The sequence below is a fragment of the Ruditapes philippinarum genome, unplaced genomic scaffold (genome assembly GCF_026571515.1).
Source record: "Ruditapes philippinarum isolate M1 unplaced genomic scaffold, ASM2657151v2 ctg2169_1_1_1_1, whole genome shotgun sequence".
Classification (NCBI taxonomy): Eukaryota; Metazoa; Mollusca; class Bivalvia; order Venerida; family Veneridae; genus Ruditapes; species Ruditapes philippinarum.
The window spans coordinates 132,152-158,778 of record NW_026863053.1 but is presented as its reverse complement, the minus strand read 5'-3'; the positions used below and the strand labels follow the sequence as shown (position 1 = coordinate 158,778).

General features: G+C 33.8%; 2 protein-coding genes across 2 annotated transcripts in view; one reads left to right on the top strand and one right to left on the bottom strand.

Annotated features, from left to right (window-relative positions):
- Positions 1–14,196, bottom strand: part of LOC132721003 (zinc finger MYM-type protein 4-like) — a 37,985-nt gene extending 23,789 nt beyond the window's left edge. The window contains exons 1-7 of the mRNA XM_060705251.1: positions 14,080–14,196; positions 11,485–11,706; positions 9,003–9,815; positions 8,183–8,265; positions 5,949–6,848; positions 4,239–4,713; positions 2,025–2,212 (exon numbers count right to left, since the gene is read on the bottom strand). Of these exons, the coding sequence (XP_060561234.1) occupies positions 2,025–2,212; positions 4,239–4,713; positions 5,949–6,848; positions 8,183–8,265; positions 9,003–9,815; positions 11,485–11,695 (2,670 nt within the window). The 5' untranslated portion in view covers positions 11,696–11,706; positions 14,080–14,196. The remainder of the gene's footprint in view (positions 1–2,024; positions 2,213–4,238; positions 4,714–5,948; positions 6,849–8,182; positions 8,266–9,002; positions 9,816–11,484; positions 11,707–14,079) is intronic.
- Positions 14,197–18,602: 4,406 nt separating this feature from the next.
- LOC132721002 (uncharacterized) lies at positions 18,603–24,914 on the top strand. Its single transcript, XM_060705250.1, has 4 exons — positions 18,603–19,860; positions 20,615–20,823; positions 21,541–21,700; positions 22,190–24,914. Exons 1-3 carry the CDS (start codon positions 19,596–19,598, stop codon positions 21,679–21,681), a joined length of 615 nt encoding a protein of 204 aa, XP_060561233.1. The 5' UTR covers positions 18,603–19,595; the 3' UTR covers positions 21,682–21,700; positions 22,190–24,914.
- The last annotated feature ends 1,713 nt before the right edge of the window (positions 24,915–26,627 follow it).

The window sequence follows — 26,627 nt, the reverse complement described above, 5'->3', positions numbered from 1 at the left end:
GATATCAAGAAAAGTATGTACACAATTTTAAAAAAATACTTGAATGATGTCTTGGAAGAAACATGGGAATTTAGTGAGCGCCAGGGCACTTGATGACAAAGCTTCTGTGAAAGTTTGGTCAAAATCCATTGAGAAATGTAGGAGAAGTTGCGCACTGTAGAATTGTTCACTATATATTCTGTATAAGGAAAAAATATACAAAGGGCCATAATTCGGTCAAATATTATCCAATCAAAAAACCCCGACAATATGTGCCAGGCACTTGATAACAAAGCTTCTAAGGAAGTTTGGTCAAAATCTGTTGAGAAATGTAGGAGGAGTTGAGCACAGAAGAAATTGTTCTCTATATATTCTGTATAAGGAAAAAATATACAAAGGGCCATTATTCGGTCAAATATTATCCAATCACAAAACCCCGACAATATGTGCCAGGCACTTGATAACAAAGCTTCTAAGAAAGTTTGGTCAAAATCCGTTGAGAAATGTAGGAGGAGTTGCGCACAGAAGAAATTGTTCACTATATATTCTATATAAGGAAAAAAAACAAAGGGCCATAATTAGGTCAAATATATACCAATTGCAAAACCCTGGCAATATGTGTCAGGGCACTTGATGACAAAGCTTCTGAGAAAGTTTGGTCAAAATCCGTTGAGAAATGTAGGAGAAGTTGCACACAGAAGAACTTGTTCACTATATATTTTATATAAGGAAAAAAAACAAAGGGCCATAATTAGGTCAAATATTATGTAATCGCAAAACCCCGACAATATGCGCCAGGGCACTTGATGACAAAGCTTCTGTGAAAGTTTGGTCAAAATCCGTTGAGAAATGTAGGAGAAGTTGCGCACAGAAGAAATTGTTCACTATATATTCTATATAAGGAAAAAAAACAAAGGGCCATAATTAGGTCAAATATATACCAATTGCAAAACCCTGGCAATATGTGTCAGGGCACTTGATGACAAAGCTTCTGAGGAAGTTTGGTCAAAATCCGTTGAGAAATGTAGGAGGAGTTGCGCACAGAAGAAATTGTTCACTATATATTTTATATAAGGAAAAAAACAAAGGGCCATAATTAGGTCAAATATTATCTAATCGCAAAACCCCGACAATATGCGCCAGGGCACTTGATGACAAAGCTTCTGTGAAAGTTTGGTCAAAATCCGTTGAGAAATGTAGGAGGAGTTGCGCACAGAAGAAATTGTTTGCGCCCGCCCGTCCGCCCATCCGCCCGCCCGCCCGCCGACATACCTCAATCTAATAACCAGTTTTTTCCTTCGGAAAACCTGGCTAAAAAATCAACAAAGGGCCATAATTCTGTTAAATTTTGTTGCAGCAAAAATTCCTTCCTTTACTGCCATCTACACATTAAGGTTGTTCATCCCTGGAAGTTTAAGCAAAATCTGCCATCCGGTTTAAGAGGAGTTGCATTCACAAAATTTCTACATAGTATATAGTGAAAAAATCAACAAAGGGCCATAATTCTGTAAAATTTGGTCGCAGCAAAAATTCCTTCCTTTACTACCATCTACACCTTAAGGTTGTTCATCCCTGTAAGTTTAAGCAAAATCTGCCATCCGGTTTAAGAGGAGTTGCGTTCACAAAATTTCTACATAGTATATAGTGAAAAAATCAACAAAGGGCCATAATTCTGTTAAATTTGGTCGCAGCAAAAATTCCTTCCTTTACTACCATCTACACATTAAGGTTGTTCATCCCTGTAAGTTTAAGCAAAATCTGCCATCTGGTTTAAGAGGAGTTGCGTTCACAAAATTTCTACATAGTATCTAGTGAAAAAATCAACAAAGGGCCATAATTCTGTTAAATTTGGTCGCAGCGAAAATTCCTTCCTTTACTACCATCTACACATTAAGGTTGTTCATCCCTGTAAGTTTAAGCAAAATCTGCCATCCGGTTTAAGAGGAGTTGCGTTCACAAGATTTCGGGACGTACGGACGGACGGACGGACAAGTGCAACGCTATATGCTCCCACATTGTGGGGGCATAAAAATGAAAAGCATTACCTTTTCATCAACAGCATTGTCTTGTATAGTTTTATCTTTTTCAGCAGCATTATCTCCCTTGGCTGTAACAGTATCAGAAGTCTGTTCAGACTTATCTCCCTTGTCATCTTCACCAACAGATGACATTACATCAACTATCTTCAGATTACTCTCCCCTGATTGTGAATTTTCACCTCCATTTGCTTTATCTAAATACAAATATCATGATTAAATAATTTAGCTTGCATTGAACTATGAATAAGTATATAATTAAACTTGACCCTCCTTTACAGATTACTACTTTTTTGGCTTGGCTTATCAGTTAATGAGTTAAATAAATGTGCAAGTGAATAGTAACAAAAAGCCGTCCACTTTATTTTCAAAGTAATAAACAGTCTGTGTAGAAAAAAGGTTACACATTTTGTCAATATAAATAATAGAAGAAGTCTAAATTCAATTTCGTTTCCTTATTTACAATGTTAACATCTACAGTAACAAAGTCTATCAGTAACCAATTTGATTTCCATGATGAAATCAGGCTGGCCTGACCATACTCTAGCCCAGGGCATAAACTATTAACAAGAGCTGTCACAGGAGACAGCGAAGCTCGACTAATAAAATACTGGACGCAGTAAGGAGGACAAAACTATGAAAGAAAAATCAATTATGTATAATTATGTATTAAGTTATAGTAAAAAAATAATATTTGTTAACATAAATTCCAAGATCAAGGGGAATAATTCTAGAAATAGTCATGCTAGAGTTATGGAACTTGTCAAACAACATTTGTGTAATGATAAGAAATACATGTATATATTTGAAGTTTGAAGTAGATACCTTAAAAATTAAAGAAGTTTTTATATTTCTTAAAGAAAATCCTAAGTTCAAAGAGAGGTAAATGTGTAAATATTGCTTCAAGAGTTATGAACATTGTCACATTTAATGTAATTGATGATAAGGAATAAGTATTTGAAGTTTAAGGTAGATCTATACCTTTAAAAATAAAAAAGTTATAATAAAAAATAACATTTTTCTAGTAAAAAAATCTAAGTTTATGGGGATATAATTCTTGCAATATTGGTGCTAGAGTTATGAACCTTGTCACATAAGATGTGGATGATGATAACGTAAATATATTTGAAGTATGAAGTTGATCCCTTTAGAAATAAATAAGTAACAGTAAAAAAAATATTTTTTATGGAAAATTCTAAGTTCAAAGGGAGATAAATCTGAATATATTGGTGCTAGAGTTATGAACCTTGTCACATAAGATGGGGATGATGATAACGTAAATATATTTGAAGTATGAGGTTGATCCCTTAAGAAATAAAGAAGAAACAGTAAGAAATAGTACTTTTTGAGGAAAATTCTAAGTTCAAGGGGAGATAAATCTGAAAATATTGGTGCTAGAGTTATGAACCTTGTCACATAAGATGGGGATGATGATAAGGTACATATATTTGAAGTATGAGGTTGATCCCTTAAGAAATAACAGTAAAAAATAGTATTTTTTAAGGAAAATTCTAAGTTCAAGGGGAGATAAATCTGAAAATATTGGTGCTAGAGTTATGAACCTTGTCACATAAGATGGGGATGATGATAAGGTACATATATTTGAAGTATGAGGTTGATCCCTTAAGAAATAAAGAAATAACAGTAAAAAATAGTATTTTTTAAGGAAAATTCTAAGTTCAAGGGGAGATAAATCTGAAAATATTGGTGCTAGAGTTATGAACCTTGTCACATAAGATGGGGTTGATGATAAGGAACATATATTTGAAGTTTGAAGTTGATACCTTAAGAAATGACAAAGTTATAGTGAAAAATATTTTACTGCACCAAAACTTTAATCTAAAATCTGGACGCGGACGCCGGGGCGAGTAGGACAGCTCTCCATATACTTCGTATAGTCGAGCTAAAAATTACACTATATTGAGAGGAAAGATTACAGATTAATTTATAAAAGGTAAAATATTTTATATTGATTAAGATAAAAGTTTGATAGCTTTTTGAACTTCTCTCATAACAAACCAGTACTGGTACCATGAGAAGAAATATGGTAGTTACCCAAGTAAGGCTCAAACCAAAGACCCTAGGTTGTCAGACACATTTACCACTAGGTCACCTGTTCCCTTTAATAATAATCTTTTGGAAATGAAACAGTTTTATTCATTGGGACAACAGCTTACTTACAAGATACAAATCTTTTGCTGTTACAGTGCAAGGCACACATACCTGATTCTGTGCTATCCGTTCTTTCATTCTTGATCTTAATAGTAGACATGTCAAATGCTGGTGATTTTCTACTGGAAGATCCATCTGTTTGGTTAGAATTATCATCAGAAGGTGTGGCCTCATGTTGACTGACAGTTTCTGATTGGTTGGAGTTGTCACCAGAGGGTGTGACATTAATATGACTTTTGTCCTCTGATTGGTTAGAGGTTTCATCGGTAAACTGAACCTCTGATTTGTTGACTGTATCTGGTTGCATACTGGTTTCAGTGGAGGGTAAACTGTCCGGTTGACTGGTCGTAGTTTCTGATGTCTTGTTACATATCTCTGATGGAGCGGAACTCTGTTCTGATTTAAGTGTTACAGAGTTAAATACAGCCGCTGTATCAGTTGTTTCTGTCTCAGGAGTAACCTGATCTTTGCATTCTGTATCTGTTATCATTTCTTCTTTAACTTCTTTTGACTCCTTAATCTGTTCCTGTAAACAATTCCAATTGACATTAGTATATAGTACTTCATTCTGACTGTCTAATAAATTGTTATAGATTTTTAATTTCATACTTCTTAATAACATTCCCTAACAATGCTGGTACTCATAAAATATATGTTTTAGGTTGTCCTTATATTTTCTTATAATCCATGAACATTTATCTCTACTTCTAAGAATTGTATTTATGTGCTTTATCTTCTTCAATGTAAAATTGCAGAGTTAATTCTAGTTGTTATGGCAACATAGCATAAACTGTCAAAATATTCTAATGCTACATTGATAAACAGATTTTAAGGCAAAAGCCTTTTATCAGAGACTTTACAAAATGTTGGTTTTCTGAAGTTATTCAGGGATACAAACTAAATTATACAAAACTTAAATTTATTTAACTAATGAAAAATCCCTCTACAGCAGTGTTGTTATATGTATTGTAAAATTAGTAAGCAGAGCTTATGACTTTTATTCTGTTGAAATGAAACCTTCCACCATTAACAATATAGCATAAATATACATGTAGGCATCTTAGCTCTATGAACAGTACTGTAGAAAATTCCCTGAAACTTTAAATAATTCCCCCTACATTTTTTTAGGCATACTGTAAATACAGTCTAATTGGTGAGTTTATATATGTGAATTTCTACAATCAAAGCTGTTAAATCTATATGGTAGTTACGCAGCAAACATCTATTTCCACAAAGACCTCCATTTATGGGAATTTTATCACTCGCAATCTATTTAACTTCGGAATCAATGCACTGTTAATTTGATTTATATGATCTCAATATAAGTTAATGTTTTATTTTCAAAAAGGTTTTGTTAAGTTTATTCCAGTATTATATACTAATTTCCCAATATTATATATGATTAAAACTTTAATTATTCAAGTCAAAATACTTAAAAAAACCAAAAGTTTCCAGACAATTATATAGAATATCAACTGAAAAATTATAAAATCATTAACCAAGAGTAGAACAAAATTTAGTCTATTGATATTACTTGATGTTACAGTACATTTTTTCTGTATGTTTCACTATAAGGACTCCTTTATGTCAACAACCATTAAAGTATCAATATGGCAAAATGTTTCATTAAATCCTTTTTCACTGATAAACTTGATTAGTAATTTTAAAATTAAAGTACAAAGTACACCTTCTGCCCTTTGTGCATTTACTTACTTTGACTTTACAAAAAATAATGTAATAAGTATTCAGAGGAATCAATACCTGTTCTATATTCTTATCTTCAATGTTTTCATTTCCCTCAACCTTATCAGCATTTGTATCTTCAGGTATTTCAACAATATCCATGTTCTCAGACTCCTCTGCTTTAGACTCAGTCCTTTCTGTTTCAACATCCATATCTTCTTCTTGCATCTCAACATAGGTATCCTCTAAAATCTTTTCGTTCTCTTCTTCTACCTTATCTAATTCTCCTGCATTCTTTATTTCTTCATCTATATTTCTAGATTCATCAACAATGTTGCTTATTTCAGCACTTGTATCACCAAAGTTTTCATTTGTATTACTGATTTCTTCATCTTTGTTTCCTAGATCCCCGTCTGTATTACTAACATCTTCAATAATTTCCATACCTTCCTTGGATTCAGCTGCTTCATCAGTTTCCACTGTTTTAGTATCAACTTCATCTGCTTTTTCACTTTCTTCTGAAATTTCCACTGTTTCAGTATCAACTTCACCTGCTTTTTCACTTTCTTCTGAAATTTCCACTGTTTCAGTATCAACTTCACCTGCTCTTTCACTTTCTTCTGAAATTTCCACTGTTTCAGTATCAACTACTGTTTCAGTATCAACTTCACCTGCTTTTTCACTTTCTTCTGAAATTTCCACTGTTTCAGTATCAACTTCACCTGCTCTTTCACTTTCTTCTGAAATTTCCTGTCTACTACCTTCATTACTTGCATCATTACTTTCTACAATATCAGTTGATTTATCTTTATCAGCTATTTCTTCCACTGAATGCTCTGGTTCACCCAACAGTTCTTCTTCATCAATTTCTTCATTGATATTAACATTATCTTCATTTTGTTCTAAATCAAGTCCCTCTGTATCTCCAGAGTCCTTATTATCTGTCTCAATTTCAGTATTTGGAGAAGTTTCTTTTTCCTATAAAAGTTACATTTAAGGGAACAATGATTTTTATTTTTTTATCGACATGATAATGGTTTTGCTTTTGCTAAAGCTTTTAAATTTAAACTCAGACAGGAGCCCATAAACTATCCATCAGATATCCTTCAATGCCAAGTCATATAGTCTATATCAAGCTTTAAATATACATAAATAATAGTGCATTATCAAATCTTCCAGTGCAAAAGGCAGAATATGAAGTTAAACAGCAAATACAATTTGTGCCATTTTTGTGCTTAAGAAAAAACTGGTTACATTTATTTCCTCTTTACTTTTGGAACATTATCTCCCCTTCCACTTTATTGACTTCAGTACTCTCTAAATTGTTTAAAGCCACTTTTCCACCCAATGTCTGAACAGATGTTTCCTTACATTGTATGCAGTGCACAAGTTGTTATTGATCATAAATTGATAACAATTAATTATGTCACCCACAGAAAAACATAACATTTGAGCAATTTCTTGAACTAATGACTAATTCGACAACACTAGAATATATGTGCATTTATCATGTGAGAAAGTTAAAACAAGAGCAACTCTAGGCGGAGCATTATATGCCTGAAAGTGTTTGTTTTGTTTTGATAAGACATGGGAATTAAATAAAGTATTACCTCCTTCAAAAAAGCAATCCTCCTTTATAACTGAAGAACCTTCATATATATACAGTTGCTAATTCTAAAGCACGACCATCAAGTTGTTATCTTGTAAGTAAAAATGCTACGATGGATGGATATATTGGACATGGCTGTTCATACTATAAAATTTTACAGCTGTAGGTTGATTACTACTTAAGCTATTGAGCGGAAACTGTTTTCAGTTCTAAGGTAATAGCGACCTTGACCTTTGCCCTTGTGACCCCAAAATCAATAGGGGTCTTCTACCCAATATGGACTCATCCTATGAAGTTTGAATATTGTGGGCCAAATGGTACTTAAGTTATGCTCAGGAAACTGTTTTAAGTGTAAAGGTAATAGTGACCTTGACCTTTGACCATGTGACCCCAAAATCAATAGGAGCCTTTGAACCCAATATGGACAATCATCCTATGAAGTTTGAATATTGTGGGCCAAATGGAACTTAAGTTATGCTCCGGTAACCAAATTGCTAACCAACAGACGGACGGACGCCAGGGGGTATAACATAATATGCCCGAAATTGTTTCGGGCATATAAAAAGAGCAATTTCAATAACCTTAAATTCATGTTTACCCATATGTTCCATTACTTTGTTGGTGCTGGGATATTTCCAAAAAGACTCCCATATAGAAATACCCACATTTATAATGTTAATACCTACATATGTACAGTAAATACCTGATTAAGCTCAGAATTACTTTCTCCTTGGTTATTTACAGCAGTCTCTGTTAGATCTTTCTCCTTTAATCTTGGTTCATCTCCTGCAATTATCAAATGGTTACTGTTCAAATTTCACAATATCAAAGCAATTTTCATCCATGTTTCCTTTTAATCTATTTTCATAAGAAACAAGTTTACACTAACTCAGTTCAAACATTAAAGTGATTAAACTATTCACAGTACATGTGTAAATTATGCCCAGCTTTCAATAAAACATTAAAATTTCAATACTCAAATTATTTCAAGAATCCATCTAAAAATATTTATTTCAACTTCCATTAACATGCCTTAGGATGATGACCAGTGTCCAATTTTATTGTGATATGAAGATCTGGCATACAAAGAAAGGCCTGACTAAATAATATCACAATAAATATATGAGCAGCGCCATGACAAAATCAACATAGTGTGTTTGCAACCAACATGGATCCAAACCGCAGTCTGATCAGAATCCATGCTGTTCGCTATCAGTTTCTCTACTTGTAATAGGGTTTGTAAGCGAATATCATGGATCCTGATCAGACTGCGCATCCACGCAGGCTGGTCTGGATCCATGCTTGTCGCAAACGCACTATGTTGCTTTTGTCCTGACGCGGCTCATATATGAAATTGCAGGGGAACTGATTATCAGGGAGAGATGAACAGATTTGCAATCACAAGGATATATATACCCAACTGTTGAATTCACACAATGGAAGTTTCATTTCAATACAATTTCTAATATAAATATTATTATTAACAAATTTAATTGTATAATCAAATTTTTAACTTTATTTACCCAGGTTATCCGTGCTATCTTCACCAGTATCTATAAGCACTATTTCTTCATCATCATCATCATCAACAAGATCTTTTTTTCCAGTTTCTACATTCAAATTAAACTCTGTTTCATTGCCTTGACCAGATGTACCTTCTATACTTCCAAACTGATCAGTTTTGTCAGGGTTACTACTTTTTAAACTATCTTCTGAAATATCTTCTATATTTTGTGGAAACGATATATGTGGAGAAGTATCTCCAATGCTTTTTGCTTCAGTGTTTCTGTCTTCAACTAACCCTACTGTTTCATCAATATTCTCTGTTTCTTTATCATTAACTATTGCACCACTTACAACTTCAGTATCTTCACTCTGCGTTAATGGTTCTTCTAAATCCAATACATCATCATTATCTTTATTCAATTCTTCACTTTCATTTGCATTGCTCAATTCATCATTAACATTGAAAGTGTCCTCTGCATAATTACTATTTTCCTCACCTTGTTTTATATCATCAGCATTAGAATTATATTCATCTACACTAGCACTTGCAACATCATCACATGGCTTATTAGATTCTAGATCTAGATTATTATCAATGTCATTTTGGTTATTTTCTGTTTTATCATTAGAGTCTTGTTCATTAACCTCTTGGTTTACATTTTCATAAGATGGTTTTGGTTCACCTGAATCATGTCCAAATGTTTCTACCTCATTGGGTGCTGCTGCTTCTTCATTTATGTTTTTATTTTCTTCCTCTGTTGTTTCAGTGACAAGCTCCTCTAAATCATTTGGCAACTCTGAACTGCATCCTTCTGTCTCCATATTCATCTCTACAAGAAGACCTCAAAAATTAACTGTTAATACTTTTAACAACAATAAATCAACATCAAGAATATGATTTTTTGTTTTACCATCAATTGCCAAAATTTTGGCCAAAATAAAATGGCTATTTTCTAACATTTTGAAATCTGCATCATATGCACATAATGAATTGAGCTTTCTCAAGCTATACTATATGGTGAATAATAATTGTATACTTGTCACATAGTACTGTTAATTATCAAATGTATAAATGTAATTTAATTACATGTATATTTAGTTTAAATAAATTTTCATCACTGCAGTCAGCTATTTTTACATGGTGAAATGCTGAAGTCCATTGAAATTCAAAATACTAATAATCACATGTACTTTGCAAAGTTATGACATACTGCTTCAATATTCAATATAGTTAGTCAAATTTCAGAAAAGAAAAAAAAATTGTGAAATTGAAATATTACAATAAACAAGAGGGCAATTATGGCCCTTATATCGCTCACCTGATTATTAAGGCTCTTAATTAATATTGTTAGCAATAAAGAAAAATCAGATAAAATTTCATAATCTTAAACTGATATCACTTTCTTATCTGCACCTGAAATAGTGCAAATGTAAATAATGGTTATTCCATATATATGGGCTGTCACCTAGTTTTTGACCCAAGATGACCCATATTCTCACTTGACATAGAAATATTTTAACAACCTTGCTGACAAATTAGCATGACATTTGGAATTAACATATTACATTTATAGTATAAACAAAGTGTTTCCATATTTGGACCCCAGATGACCCATATTCAAAGTTCAGCTAGAAATCAACATAACCTTTCTGACCAATATCAAGCACATTTGAGCTGAAAATATTGCCTCTAAAATGTTAACAAGGCTTTTCAATATTTGGGCTGTTTGACTCCAACTTGAGCTAGAAATTTTCTAACCAATTTCCAGGATATCTGGACTGAAATAGTAGCCTCTAGAGTCTTCACAAGGTTTTTCAACATTTGGGCTGTGTGACCTAGTTTTTGACCGCAGATGATTCATATTCGAACTTGAGCTAGAAATCATACAAACAATATTTCTGATAAATTGTCAGGTTATTAAGGATGAAAAATATTATCTCAAGAGTGTAAACAAAACATTCGCACATTTGGGCTGTATGCCTACTATTTTACCCCAGATGACCAACATTCTAACTTGAGCTAGAAATCATGTTATCATCCTTTCTGACCAATTTCCATGATATTTGGACAGAAACAGTACCCCCTAGAGTGTTTACAAGGTTTTTCTATAGTTAGGCTTTGTGACCTAGTTTTTGACCCAAAGTGTCAGACCTATATTCAAACTTAAGCTAGAAATCATAAAAACAACCATTCTGACCAATTTCAAATATATTTGGACCTAAACAGTAGCCACTTGAGTGTTTTGAAGATTTTTCTATTCTAAGCTTCTGTGACCTAGTTTTACATCCTAAATGAATCATGAACAATTTCTTGGACAAACATCCTGACTAAGTCTGATGACAATTGAAGCAAAAATGTGACCATTAGAGTATTAACAAACTAAATGTGTACGAACGACCGACGACGGACATTAATGATCCTAAAAGTTCACCCTGAGCCAGCTCAGGTGAGCAAAAAAACAATAAAGAATACCACTAGAACAAATATGTTCACTTTACCTGGTACTGAGGTTGGTTCATCAGTTTCCATATCCTCAATTACCCTGCCTCCATCATTACCATTGACAACACTTTCACCAGCAATCGCCTGGGCACCACATTTCTCTACAATCTCAGAATCTTTACTTATATCAACGGAAGTTTCCACAGATTCAGCTTCTGGCATCAACTTATCTGGGAAGAATTCATCAGCTTCCATATCTTGATCCATTGCCTTATCACCTGATAAAAGTTTTTAAAAAATCTGGTTAATTGCCAGTGGCCAGGTACTGATCAAACGTGTGTGTTCTGTTCCAATATATGTAGGTTTTGCTGCAAGTAATTGCAAACATATCCACTAACATTCATACACAACTTGTTTTGTAGTTGAGTGTCCTAATTTTTAATAGTTTTTCTTTTCATTTTTTTGTGCTTTTTACTTAATCCAAGATTAAATAATGGTTTTAGCTAAGAATTGTTGACAAAATGTTTAGCAAAACCTAAATGTTCTATAAGAAAAAATCTTTAATAAAATTAAACAGGATCAATCAATTGCTTTTTCTGGATCCTATGAGACAATTTTAGAATATATTATGGCCAAAGTGGCTCTATAAATACTATTATACAATTAGTTTTCCATATTACATATATTTTTATGTTTCCAATGCCAAAAAAGCTTTTAAAAAGTATTTTTCCCCTTAATCAATTCTTAAAAAATCATGCTTTTTTCCTTAAAGCCACAAAATCCCTGCCCTGGTAGGGAGAATTTTGTATGCATGTTTATCATATAAAATAACCATCACTCATGCAGGGGGCGCTGTACATGTGCTAAATTTAGCTGATGTAAACAAACACTATAGCAGAATATTACTGATCAGCTCCCCTCCCAAACAGATGCCTACAGTAATATTTCAAGCTTCTACACTGCCATACATGTGTATTTGTTTACAATCTGAGGTTCTGTTCATGACCCATTTACTCTGCACTGGGATTTTCAAATTTTTGACAGTTAACTGATATTTTTCTCACAAAGTACATTTAAGAAAATTTTTTATGAAATTTTCTCTTCCAATTTATTTCAAATGTTGCAAAGAAGTTACACAAAAAGTTTTAGGCAAAATACTTCTTGGTTAATTCACTATTTCAAAAAAAAGGGCTGTTAGATGTGAAGCATATCAAAAATACCATGAAAATCTGCCCCAGCGCCATCTAGTGACTTAAATAGTCAAATTGCAGGTTTATCATTCATTAATTTAAATTATGTTTTCTTCCCCTTATGCATGAAACAAGAATACCATGTTACCCCAACTTTAAGGTAAGCGCCCCTGCATAAAAAGCCCTATTTGACTTCATTTCAGTTGTCTATCAATCTATCTTCCATTAATGTCAAACCCCTCAGGGTCGTAGACATAACTCTATAGACTTTTCACTTCAGATACAGCTATGAGATACAAGGGAATCCGCGAACCAGTCCTTAGCTCTTATTTAAAAGACCCCTTGGTTCTTTAAATGTCCAGTGTATAGTACTAATACATGCGAGGAATACCTGAATTTCTTACCAGTACACCTCTAGTTAGGTGGGAAACACTGAAAGTGTCTATGAAAAATCCCAAGCAGGGCTTTTTTTCACAGGTTGGGAAAGCAGCCCAGCCCTTAATTTTGGGGGAAAAATACACGGTATATTTGCAAAAGGGGAAGAAAAAACTTTATGTAATTCAATTTTTGGGGAAAACTGCATGATTTTAAAGAATTTTTCTTTGGGGAAGCAGCCCTATACCGGCCCCTGCTATAGAAGGAAAAAAAGCCCTGCCAAGGGTGTAACACAGGATCGAACCCGGGACCTCAGGAGTGACAGCCGTCTAACCAACTGAGCTATCTCGCCACCTTAAATCTAAATGTCAATTACTAAAATGCAACGTGGTCTGATGGTCACAACAGAACATTCATGCCTTACTTATTCAGGTTATCCCACCATTACTAAACTTACTATAACATTGAAGAGTTTAAATTATCAGTCAATCAGAGTTATCTTCCCAACTTGCAACTCCATATTTCCTTGAATAATAGATAGATCTATCAGACATTATCTATAATTTATGTCACCTTTATTTAAGCCTAACTTAACACAAGAAAGTTTTAACTATTCTGTAAGAATTGTCACATGGATCATTTCCGCATTAGTGACAAAACAATGCAACATTTGTCAATTCAAATATTTAAAAACCACATGGATTAGTTACACGATACAAATTATACCGTAACACCGTCTAATTAATCTGCACAAAATAAACATAAATGTTAAACAATAAAGAAAGATACAGCAGACCTTCGATCACAGTGCATCTTCCTCCACATGATCTGCCTTTAGCAAATTCAAAAAAATGTATATTCTAATCGAAATTCTCCTAAGATGTTTTGTTATGCTTCGGATGTAAACGCAAAAGCCTCGTGAAAATGTCTGCTTTTCGAGGCACTTACTTTCGCTTTGTTACGCAGCTGTGCCGGACATAACGCCGTTGCAGCTTTGTCCGGATGATGTCTCTGTCACGGAAATGTATAATGTTATAACAAATGCTTATAATGAAGCATTGTTTACATGAACACTAAGATAATTACCGTTGGCCTCCGTTATGAAAATCTCCGGAGCCTCGTTTTCACTTCGTTCCCGCTGATGAGCAAGCGGACAGCATGATTTATTTCCCTTTAAATACAGGTTCGCCCCTGATATTTTTTTCTCGCCTTGACCGCACCTGTGTTTTGACTCGGTTTTGTACTTTTTGTACTTTTTCCAAAAAAGGGCCATCTTCATAATATTTTTATAACATATTTTGAAAAGTTCTTTGCATATGAGGTTTGCATGAGTTAACAAAATCGTCCGACGTCCTGGCAGAGTGCTACCCCACGACATAATTTTAAGTCTAGAAATTCAGTTGAAAATTTAATAATGTTTATTATGTGTTCAGAGTACGTGTTCAAAATTAATGTCTGCATGTACACACAGCTTTTGTAAAAAAACTTACATTAATCTATAGATTTCCAGATATTAGGTCGCTAAGCCAGGTGCGTAGTCAGGACATATAGGCCATCGGTCCACATACAATTTAGCTATTGCCAGTCCTCAAACCTACCAAAATACTAACATACCATAGAGTCTACCTACCTACCTTGTGAAAATCTTGCGGGGGTAGATAGAAAGACAGATATAGAAAAATATATTATAGTAGAAGAAATTATGTAAATTCCTAGAATTTATAATTTTAAAAAAATGTAAACATGTTTTGCACTGATGAAGGGATATAGCCGAAACATTTGCAATAAATAATTACTGAATGTTCGTGTTTGTATGGCTTGTCTGTTTATTAGAATGTATAATTGATACTATTCTTGAACAATTTTGATCAGATCTTCGCTAGGCATAATATCTTTGCCTAAAACTTATCAAAAATGAATATGTAGACGTCCTTCTCTTTCAGCTGAAACATCTCCCGCCTGACTTTGAATAGATAGAGTACGAGGTGTATATAAAATAGATAAAAACAGAATAAAACCACACTTGCTTTATAAAGCCCTATGGGTGTAGGACTGTAGATAAATTTATTTGTATATTTGTAAATCCTAGCACATACAATTATCATAAATAATATCAGAGACTTATAATTATGGTCTTGAAACTTGAAACTTTTTATTTACTTAAACGCCTATTTTTACAAAACATTCATATTCAATGGCGTTGTACAGCAATAATAATGATAATAAAATACTTCTAATAAAATACTATTAAGAAATGGTTACAGTGTTATGAGCAGATATTAAGAAATTATTGAATGATTTTAAATGAAAATGAGTAAAATGGTATCAATTCAAGTTAAGAACATATCATGCATCAAGAATAATAAAAAATTGATAAAAGATTACTAATATCACATTGAAAAATCACTTTTAGAATATACTACATATCACAGCTATGAATTTTAAAATTTCAAACGTCATTTGCGCTTTTTTCACTTTTGAATTAAAACAAGTTGAAATAGTCCCTGAACATGTGGGTCTTAAGATTTCTCTTGAATGCTTCTATAGTGTTACTGTTTCTGATTTCTGTCGGTAATTGATTATACAGTTTAGGTCCAATGTAACTAAAGCTACGGTCTGCGAAAGATTTTCTCTTATTGAAAGGAACATTGTAACAATTGTCAACACATTCTGATGATCTGAGAACTCGTTTTGCAGATTTGCTTTCTAAAAGTTCAGTAAGATAATCTGGTGCGTTTCCCTTCGAACAATTGAACATGTAAGTTAAGATTTTAAAACTTATTCTTGCCTTTACTGGCAGCCAGTGAAGATCGAACAAAGCTTGCTTAGAGCTATCATATTTACATCTTGAAAGAACTAACTTTGCACACATATTTTGAATCCTTTGCATCTTTTGTAAATCACAGTTTGCGATACCGTATAAGATGGAGTTACAGTAGTCTAAGTGAGACATTACTAAAGATAACACAAGAGTCTCTGTCGCTTCCTTTGTGAGGTATTGTCTTATGTTTTTGATCCGCATAAAATTTATCATGGCAGTTCTACATTTCCGCTTTACGTGTTCTTTGAAGTTCAAATTTTCGTCGAGGAAAGCACCAAGATATCGAATGCAGTTTTCTTTGTTGATGGTATCGTTTACAATTTTGATAGATTTAGTTTCACATTTGGTAAGTTGTTGCTTACTCCCAAACATAATGAATTCGGTTTTTGAGGTGTTCATTTTCAACTTATTAGAATTCATCCAGTTGTTCGTTGTTTCGCCAGCGTTTTCTAAATCACTTATTGTATTCTTTTCACTGTTTTGTATATTTGGAGAAAACGATTTGTCCATAGTATGGTCGTCTGCGAAGCCACGAAGTGTGACCGTCGGCGGAATGTCATCGAAAAGTGTGCCTGCATAGGCGAGATACAACCAGGGTCCTGTGATAGTATATAAAATAAAACCTTTATATATGTGCTGGGATTGTCATTTGCAGGTATATCAAGTGCTGTGTGGCAACTGTAAAAGTTGTCCCGTACTTCACTTCAGTGTTGTTATATTTTTCTGGTCCTTCGGGATCATTGATGCCAGCACTATTAAGTGTTGAGAATTGAGAACTCTCAAGCCGGTGCTAGGGGCGTGAGGGATGTTGCACTTATTCATTATCCCTCATGGACAGACTCAATCAAAACAAGCCTGCAATTTTCATGTTATTTTGTTGTGATTAATGCTTCCGAGGAATCACTTTGTTTCCAGGTTTTTATTTGCATTTTAATTTGTTTTGAGCTTCTCTGCCAAATTGACAGTGTATAAATATGGCGGTTGATACGATCTGATTAGCACAGAGAGAACACGGGTGTGTACATATTTTCCATTTTATTGTTACTGCTCTCGGAGCACTTTTAGAATATGTCCGCAGCATAATCCATGTTTTAAATCCTAACACTAACCCATAACCCTCTAAACATAACCCTTACCCAAAATACTAACCCTAACCCTAGAAGTAATCTGAGTGATTTTGTAGAGAAATATGAATATTGAAGAAATAATATATTGGGTCAAATCATAATGTTAAAAATAGGTGCGTGGACAGATTATAGCCAATTAAATGTTGCCTCTTCGCTTTGTGATCATTAATTCTAATACCTTATGAATTGAAGAATACAGCCAATATTATTATATAAGCTGGTGCTAGGGGGCGTTAGAGCATTATCCCTCATGAGCATACTCTACCACACATAACCCCATACATTCCATTATTATACATGACTTGTATATTGTATAATTAATCGCAGTCCTCAATGGTTTTATGCATAGTTCATAAATACATAATTATTTATACAAATCTGTGATTATTAAAAATTATATTAATTATATAGTCATATTTTAAATACATGTACATAGTTTGATTGATTAACAAGGCTTTTTGTTTTAAGTAGTGCTGTTATTAAACTGTTATTAAGCCAATTGTTAGCGTTCTATCATATTCAACGATCGAATGTTCAGAGAATTTATACGATTGTCATATCTCTTAGAACTACTGTACGAAGTGGTCAGTGCCTATAACCAACAGATAAAAAGGCAACACATCAATTATCGATCATACATGTAATCTTTAAATGGAATCGTTTTTAGCAGGTGATTCATCACTTATATTTTGAAGCGATTTTCACGTCCGTCATCATTTTCGATAGCAACATTTCCTATGCAGTAATTGAAACGAACTAACCAAGCTTAATTAACACACAGCCTTGAATGATCAATACCGCATATCATCTCTTAGAACTACTGTACGAAGTGGTCAGTGCCTATAACCAACAGATAAAAAGGCAACACATCAATTATCGATCATACATGTAATCTTTAAATGGAATCGTTTTTAGCAGGTGATTCATCACTTATATTTTGAAGCGATTTTCACGTCCGTCATCAGTTTCGATAGCAACATTTCCTATGCAGTAATTGAAACGAACTAACCAAGCCCAGCAAACATGCATATATGGGACCCATATGGGCTATATCTAGGCAAGCCCATATGGGTATGCCCATATTGGACCTATATGGGACCAATATGGGCAAGTCCATTTGGGTACGCCCATATTGGACCCATATGGGTCCCATATTACAGCACTATAAGGAAAAACGATTTTTCGTTTATTTATTTATTTAGAACTTGTTTACTTTGAGCTATAGTGTGACCACCTTGGCATAAATTGCTATTATCTTTTATAAAAATCGTAGCATTAACATATATACAAGCCATGAGGGACCCATATGGGTCCCATTCGGGCAACCCAATAAATATTAGCATGCCTTAGCAGGTGCGAGAAATTAATTTGTTTAGTTTTTATATTGGTTTTAATTTTTATAATCTAAAAATAAAAATGTGTTTTTAGACTATTAATTCAGAAATAATTTATAAAAATCAGCATTTGATGAAAAATTTATTTCGAGCATGCGCAGACGTGATTTCCGCTGCCGCTTAAAATCAAATTGTGTATTGAAACGTTAAATTGTAAAATTGAACACGAAAACAATATTTCATTTCAATTCGGAACATTTAACGACGATTTCGTATAACGACCTTTCATATTATATCCTTACAGATTTATTGTGTGTGTAGGTAAGTGTAAACGTCATTTATTTTTTGTTTTTGCCTTTGCCATGTAATTTCGCGATAGTTTTTGTCAGTTTAATTTGCGACATTTTCTAGAATTTACGCCCACTATTAGGCACTTTAGCAGACCTATGGATGTGTATAGTTGTTATTGTTGAATAACTTAACTGTGCCGGAGTCGACACTAACATTTTAATAATATTGTTTCTATCTAGACTAAATTTTAAGAGATCCTTTTTTAAAGGGACACCATCATTTGAAATCCAGTGACCCCTCCTAGCCTTAGAAGTCCCTTCCATTTTGTACCAATATTTCATTCATAAGCATTTTAAAATATTAAATGCAAATACTTATTATTACAAATTCAAGTATTTTTTCCTAGTCCAGTAGATTAGACGTTACAGGCTTGTTATAGTTTTTGTCGGTCAAGCCTGTTGCTTTGCCCAGAAGCAAAAATATCTCAAAGCGACGTCATATTTATAGGACTAATTTTTTCCAAGTACCAACCAAGCCCTATGTTGCACAGGCACGAGTATCGGACCTGGGAAGAAAAAATATGACCCGATAGATAATTAAACCTGTGTTCATCTTTAAAAATCAAAAACCGAAAAAAATTGTAAATTATACCCCCCTTTAAAAACATACTATAAGTTAAGAGAAGGCCAGAAACTCCAGATTCGAGCCTGCAAGCAAGGGATTCACTTCCCGGGCCGTTGTGAAAACAATTGTCCAGACAATTAAAAAAATCTTTTATCACTTTCATGTTTGTATTAAGCTTCCAAATGGGACCGACCCCAAGTATTTAGCCCTTCCCGTTCATGAAATATCTATCGGGGAAACAAACGCATTCGTGCTAAAAATCCTTGGTAGACAAAATTGCGGCACAACAATTCGGTACGTAAACATAGACTAGTACATGTTTGCCAGCCGATTACGGGTCATAATCATATTGACACTTGGCGCAATAACTCCCTTAATGTATATGTATTTTATAATTACTTATTAATGTATTTTCATTTTATTGTAAATAGGCCATCAAAAAGGCTGTATGAATCGGATAGTGGCACTGATGAGAATGAGACAGACACAGAGAGTAGGCCACCACAAGTTATTGACCAAGCAACAACGCCCAAAGAGTCACAAAGCCTACTTTCATCTCCGCCTCGCTTATCTGCACAGGCATTGCGAGAGGCCAGCAGTGATGTGCAAAGTGCTTCTCCAATACAAGGTGCTTCTGATACACCCTTCCGTGGGCAGATTATTGGGCCCAGTAAGTATAAACTTCGGAGCTATAAATATATTTATTATTACAGTACATACTTATTAAATGTTATATTCTCAAAACAAGTCAGTAAATGTTATAACAAGCTGGATTGAGTGACACAGCCAAAAATGGAAAGTTTCACCTTGTGACGCCCCTAGTTCAAAAAATATTCAAAAGAAATTGATGATTACTTGTGTTAGTCTTTATCATGATGTGAATTTGTGCGCATATTCTTGCCTGACCCCACTACTGTTATCCAAAGTTACGGTCCCTGGAAGAGTCAAGAATGTTTATTTTCACAAAATGACATGCGGTCATGCCTAGGCTCAAAAATATGTTAAGTTTCATTCATGATTTCTTATCATTTTCACATTTTGTGACCTTGCATACTCAACAATCCTTTTGAGATTTTAGCGTTAATTACTGTTAAAGCCAAGGAAAAATTTAAAATACTGGATTTTTTTCATTTGAGCCGGGTCATGACAAAACCAACATAATGGGTTTGCGACCAGCATGGATCCAGACCAGCTTGCGCAGTCTGATCAGGATCCATGCTGTTCGCTATCAGTTTCTCTACTTGTTATAGGGTTTGTAAGCGAACAGCATGGATCCTGATCAGACTGCATGGATGCGCAGGCTGGTCTGGATCCATGCTGATCACAAACGCATTATGTTGGTTTTGTCGTGACATGGCTCATTTGTAATTCACATAGCTCTAAAAGTATATGGCCTAGAATTATTATGAATCCTTTTTTTTCAGCTGCTGTTACACAGATTCTCCGAGTCTTGGAGACAATGCGAGAGAAGAATCGTGAAATTAAGAGGATGGTGCAGCGAATGCTGTTAAGGTCAGCAGCAGATGACCAACCGCTGCAACTTCCGAAAGATATCTCATTCCCTATTCGTTATCCTGAGCAGATAGAAGCATTGGATGAGCTTCTGGGAGATCAGAAAATGCTCTCATCTGTGGTAAGCATAGTGTTAGTCATGTATGTTGCTCCATTAGTAACTGAAAAAAGTATACCCTATATCCACTGGCCTAAAAGCGAAATAACATAATGGTCTGTGGTGAGCACTTGATGATAATGTATAATCATTCTGCTATATTTATGTTGGAAAATATTGCACAGTGGACAAACACTTTGCTGCATTAATTTCAGAATTAAAAACTGGCATGTTTTAATTTTTTGATTCATATTTACACAGTTATGTTATTTATATATGCTATAATAGCCATGAGCACAAGACATGGGCAGTTGGCCTCGTTTTCAACATTAATTATTAATTAGGACAAGACAGTCAATTCATTAATCAAAATGCTGGCAGCTTTCAAAATACCAGGAAAATGACTAGTACCCACAAAATCCAGGAATTGAGCTGTTATTATATTATCAAAAATTATTCTGTTGATATTGAATAAACTCTTGTATAAAAAAAAACAATGATAATGTGCCCCATAACACTCGGTGGAGGGGGCAAACATAAAGGCACAAGTCACTAAGGTGTTGTCCTAGGCTGTAAATATATGAGAAAAGATCTTTTAATTTGTCAATCCAAACAGTTTTCTTGGCAGATCATGTTTTTGAGGTCCAGTTGACAATTATTTGTCATTTGGTGAGTTGCAGCCCATCACTTAGTAGTGTTAAAATAAACATTAAAAAAAGTTTATGTTCTGCTTTATTTAAGGTGCGGTTCCTCTCAATGTTTGGTATGGCAGATGTACGGGAAACTGTTGACCGCTTGATGAAAGAAACCATGTCAAATGAACTGGCAAGAATGTACAATATGAAGTGGCTGAAGGGGAAGAAAAAGTTTGTGGGCCTCTAGATACTGAATGTATTGTATAGTAAGTGATATTTTACAAATTTGCAAAGTGGTGTCTTCAAAATAGATATATTATCCAAGATCTTGTTATTGTGTCTTCGGGTATTGCTTTAATGAAGGAAAATGCTTGACTAGCTTTTATGGAATTAATAAGAGAGAATATTTTACATGCTGTGTGGTTTTGATCCCATGCATTGTGTTGTGATGCATAATATAAACAGAAATCACCTTCCTGTAAAGCAAGTTATTTGCTTACCTTAACATTCTTTACTGATACACCGATAAGATGATCTCAGCTTACAACTGACTGCAGCGATATCACAGAAATATTGTTAAAAGCTATGAAAACCAGGAAACAAACATCTATATTTGGTAAAACATACCAGAATTAGTTTATATTCCAATTTATACTGCTCAAAATGCTACAAGGTGGCTTATGACCTTTGAATGGTTTCAATACCTTCATTTCACTTCATTTCATTCTTTAAGGATAAGAATGCTTGTTTTGTAGAATGTGTCCAAAGGAACTTGCCGACAAAGGCTGCAACGAGGAAGGATGTTGAAATAGAGGTTTCAAAGTGGCTGGCTGGGGCGCGGGACCGCGATGGGGGAAGGAAAGCAAGAAACAAAGTGTCAGAGACCTTACCTGAAGAAAATGAAGGAAGTGACTAGACATGTTTTTAATTTAAAAATGCAAATTTATAGAGGATATTTGTTTGTTTCTGTGTAAGATGAAATTTTATATCATCAAGAGAGCTTTAAAAACAGTATTCTCATGAGTGGCTATGCGCTCGTGAGAACACTGTTTTTTAAAGTTCCTTCAATGATATAAAATTACATCTTACACAACAAACAATAAAGTGTCTTTTTATTTTATGCTAATGAAATTTCCTCAACGTTAATATTAAATCTGTTTTCCCCACTGTTAACATCAATTTTAGTTGAATTTAAGTCCAATTTCTCATAAATACAGGAAGTCTTGGGCTGAAAAATAAGTTTGACAATCAACTTTGAATAGCCATGATATTATTTATTGAATTCAAAAAATTTGAATGATGATAAAATCTTTAAAAAGTACTCTCCTATCATAGAAAAGTTTGAAATTTTAATCATTTCACTGTGAAATTATCAAATATATTTTTCACGGATACATCAGTAATACACTCAAAAGCATAAAATAAATGACTTTTATTTTACATTTTCAAACCTTTACTTCATCTGCATATAAGTTATTCCACTGATTGAAAGTCAATATGTATCTAGGTATTTTTAAAATGTGATAAGGGTCAGAACTACATTAAGCGGCTCATTTGTTTATCTTGTTATACTTTTTGTTGCTAATTTAAATGTTTGAGGTCATCAGCATAGCATGTCTTTCTTGTAAATGCAAAATTCTTGTCTAGTCAAATTTTGCCTTCTAGTCAGTATATTCTGCTGCTATGTTATGTTTGTTGTTGACATTTAATATATGCTGTTTTTCTGTTGTCTATATGCTGTTGTTTTTTTTTCCATTAAACATTGTTACTGCACGGAGGAAGGAAGTCTAGTACTGGTGTAACTCTCCAGAAACGATGGTTAGGAAACTACCCGCCTATATGACGTAAAAGGCGTAAAATGAAACAAACAAAAAACATTGTTACTATTTAAATCAAGACATTAAATGCTTGGGGAATGTTTTTGATACTGATCAATACAATTATAACATCTTGTCAAAACTTGACACTAACAGGGAACACATGTATTGATATGGTATTAACCTTTAAAATAAAGTTGAAATACTTTACAATGATGATTCTTGTAATCTTTATTGTTGTTATTGTTGAAACTTTGATAATATTGGAGAAATTACTGAAACCAACTATTTTTACTGACAATTTTTTTTAATGAATTTCTTCACAACAAATTTGATCTTTGTGTAATATCACATTTTAATTATTATTGATTTTTACAAACTTGTACAAACTATTTTTTACTTTTCATCAGCTGCATATTTTGTTACCATGTCTATAAACAGTATTTCAATGTGCCAAGATTTTGTGTATTATATTTGTTACTATTCATTAGCTGCATATTTTGTTTACACGTCTATTAACAGAATTACAACCGTGCCAACCTTTTGTGTATCATATTTGTTACTTTAGCTGCATATTTTGTTAACACGTCTATATAAACAGTATTACAACCGTGCCAACCTTTTTTGTATTACTTTTTGTTACTTTTCATTAGCTGCATATTTTGTTGACAATTACAACAGTGCCAACCTTTTGTGTATTATATTTGTTACTTTTCAATAGCTGCATATTTTGTCCACACGTCTATAAACAGTATTACAACCGTGCCAAGGTTTTGTTAATTATATTAATTTTTTTTCATCAGCTGCATAATATTTTGTTTACACATCTATGAACAGTATTACAACCGTGCCATGGTTTTGTTAATTATATTAATTTTTTTTCATCAGCTGCATAATATTTTGTTTACAAATCTATGAACAGTATTACAACTGTGCCAAGGTTTTGTTTTATTATATTTGTTACTTTTCACGAGCTGCATAACATTTTTTTCTTCAGCACTATCATACCAAAGTGTAATATATGGTTGTAATGAACAACTTTTTATATTAATTGATGTAGATCTATATCATTTGAAAATGAAAGTAATTGGTAGATAGAAATTTGTAATGAATTACAGTAAATGTATAATACTTTTTCTATGAATTATGTAGAAAGTTAAAAAGACATTTGGGGCCATACTGTTGATTCACTGAAATTTAAACATTATACACATATATTTCTTGGAGTTCCAAAGACCTTCTGTAAAGTTTTACCAGTGTCTAGCATAAGTTTCATTTTTCCTTATAGTGATCTGTAAGGTATCTAATGTTATAAAACTGCATTTTTAATTATTTTGTTCGTACATTATAAACAGTTTTCCATTACATGTTGCTTATTTAGTGTACCAAAGTAATATTTACTACATAGGACTTTTTGAATAATAATTAATATTTCTGTATTTTTGAATTAAAAACTATGTAGTCAAAATGAAATTCTGTGGATTTACAAATATGTACAGTTTACTCGGATTTTTATATTGTACACTTTTCTAAGTTTATTTACATAAGTAAAGGTTTCTTTGTTGACATCAGGCGTCCACAGAATGTATTGAGAATCTGTATATATATGATATACACTTACCATAAGTGAGATTACTAAATAAAGTTACATTGTTAAAGCATATACATTGTGTATTGTTTTCTTGCATGATCATAAAGGCTTTGTGCCATAATCTGTCTGTTCCAGGAAACAGAATGAGTTAAAACATCACTTGAATATTTAACGCAAGTACAAGAATCCTGCTCTGTAGCAAGGGGTTGCTATCTAAACGTTCAGCAAACTTATAATTGAAGTATTTGAAAATAGATCTACCCCGGAATTCAAAATCTACCTATAATGGAAGTATCTGGGCTGCCCATTTGAAACCCATATTTAGTACAAGGGCTGCCCATATGGGGCCCATGTGGGGCCCATATTGTGTACATGGGCTGCCCAGATGGGGCCCATGTGAATCCCATATTGAGTATAAGGGCTGCCCAGATGGGACCCATTTGGAACCCGGTTGCACTTCCTATATGGGGCCCATATGGGCAGCCCAAATGGGACCCATATAGGTGCCCATATGGGCCCCACATGGGTCCCATATAGAATGCTATCTGGGAGCTTATTAACACACAGCCTTGAATGATCAATACCGCATATCTTCTGTGTATGATCTGATGACAGGGTACTTGCTAATCAATTGACGTAAATTAAATTCGAATAGATAAAATTGAAATTTGTCAGGATTTCAGTCAACACAATACGGTTTTTATAATTTCAATTCTACTAGTCTATGGTCTGCATTTTCGTTACTTAAGACACGCGAACCAAATTTGAAAGCAATGAAGAGCATTGACATTTTGTTGCAGGAGTGTACGTGTTGTAGTGTGACACGTTGGACCGTCGTGCACGAGAGTCATTCCCTAGTTCTGCTGAACGATGTGCGCAGCTTCGGGGTGTAAAGTTTCATTCTATTCAGATTCGCGCGAACTACTAGAGATGTTTCATATGTACTTGCCAGTCTTCTCCCTTCTTACCTCCATTGCTGTACGTCTGCGTTGACGTAAGTGTGTTGAAGCGATACGATATTGAACTAATGATTGATTTTCACGTTGCTGGTGGTGTTGGTAATTTACTCTCTTGAATTAAACAAAGAACAGCCTCCGCATTGTTCATAGTTAAGCTATCAAGCCGTTTGCCTTCACTTTCACAAAGAACTAATTACTGTACATGCAGAGGTACAGTGTGAATGACCTTAGAAAAGATTTCATGATCAATCATAAAGAAAGTGACCTGCGCCGATTGGGAATCGAACCTCAATTCAGAGTCTAACGCTCTAACAATTGAGCTAACCTGACGGCTTGTCACTCTAATCTAGTCAGAATTTAATCCGCTCGATGAGTCCCCTTTGCTTTGCATATGAACAATAACGTTTCCTAATTGTTACACTAACATTGAGCTTTTTTGAGAGTTTTGTTTGTTTGGCACATCATTTCTTTTTACGTTTAAACGAACCTTCTTCTTCCAATACTGTACATAACCCGCTCTGGGGCATTGACGTACATGGAACCATATGGATCACTTGCACGGGTAGCAGACGTTTCACTCATAAGACGGTGTAGACTACTTTTTAGACGCAATCAAATTGCACGAAACGCACGTGCCCGTTTTCAGTTTTTCCCCGAAGATTAGTCCCACAGGGGGCCCACACAGTGTTTGGATGGTATATACTGCTTGATAGTGACCTTAAAATGAGATTTTAGTCATAACCTTATAATATGTATATAAATATAGACTATATTTATATACATATTATAAGGTTATGATTAAATTCTCATTTTAAGGTCACTATCA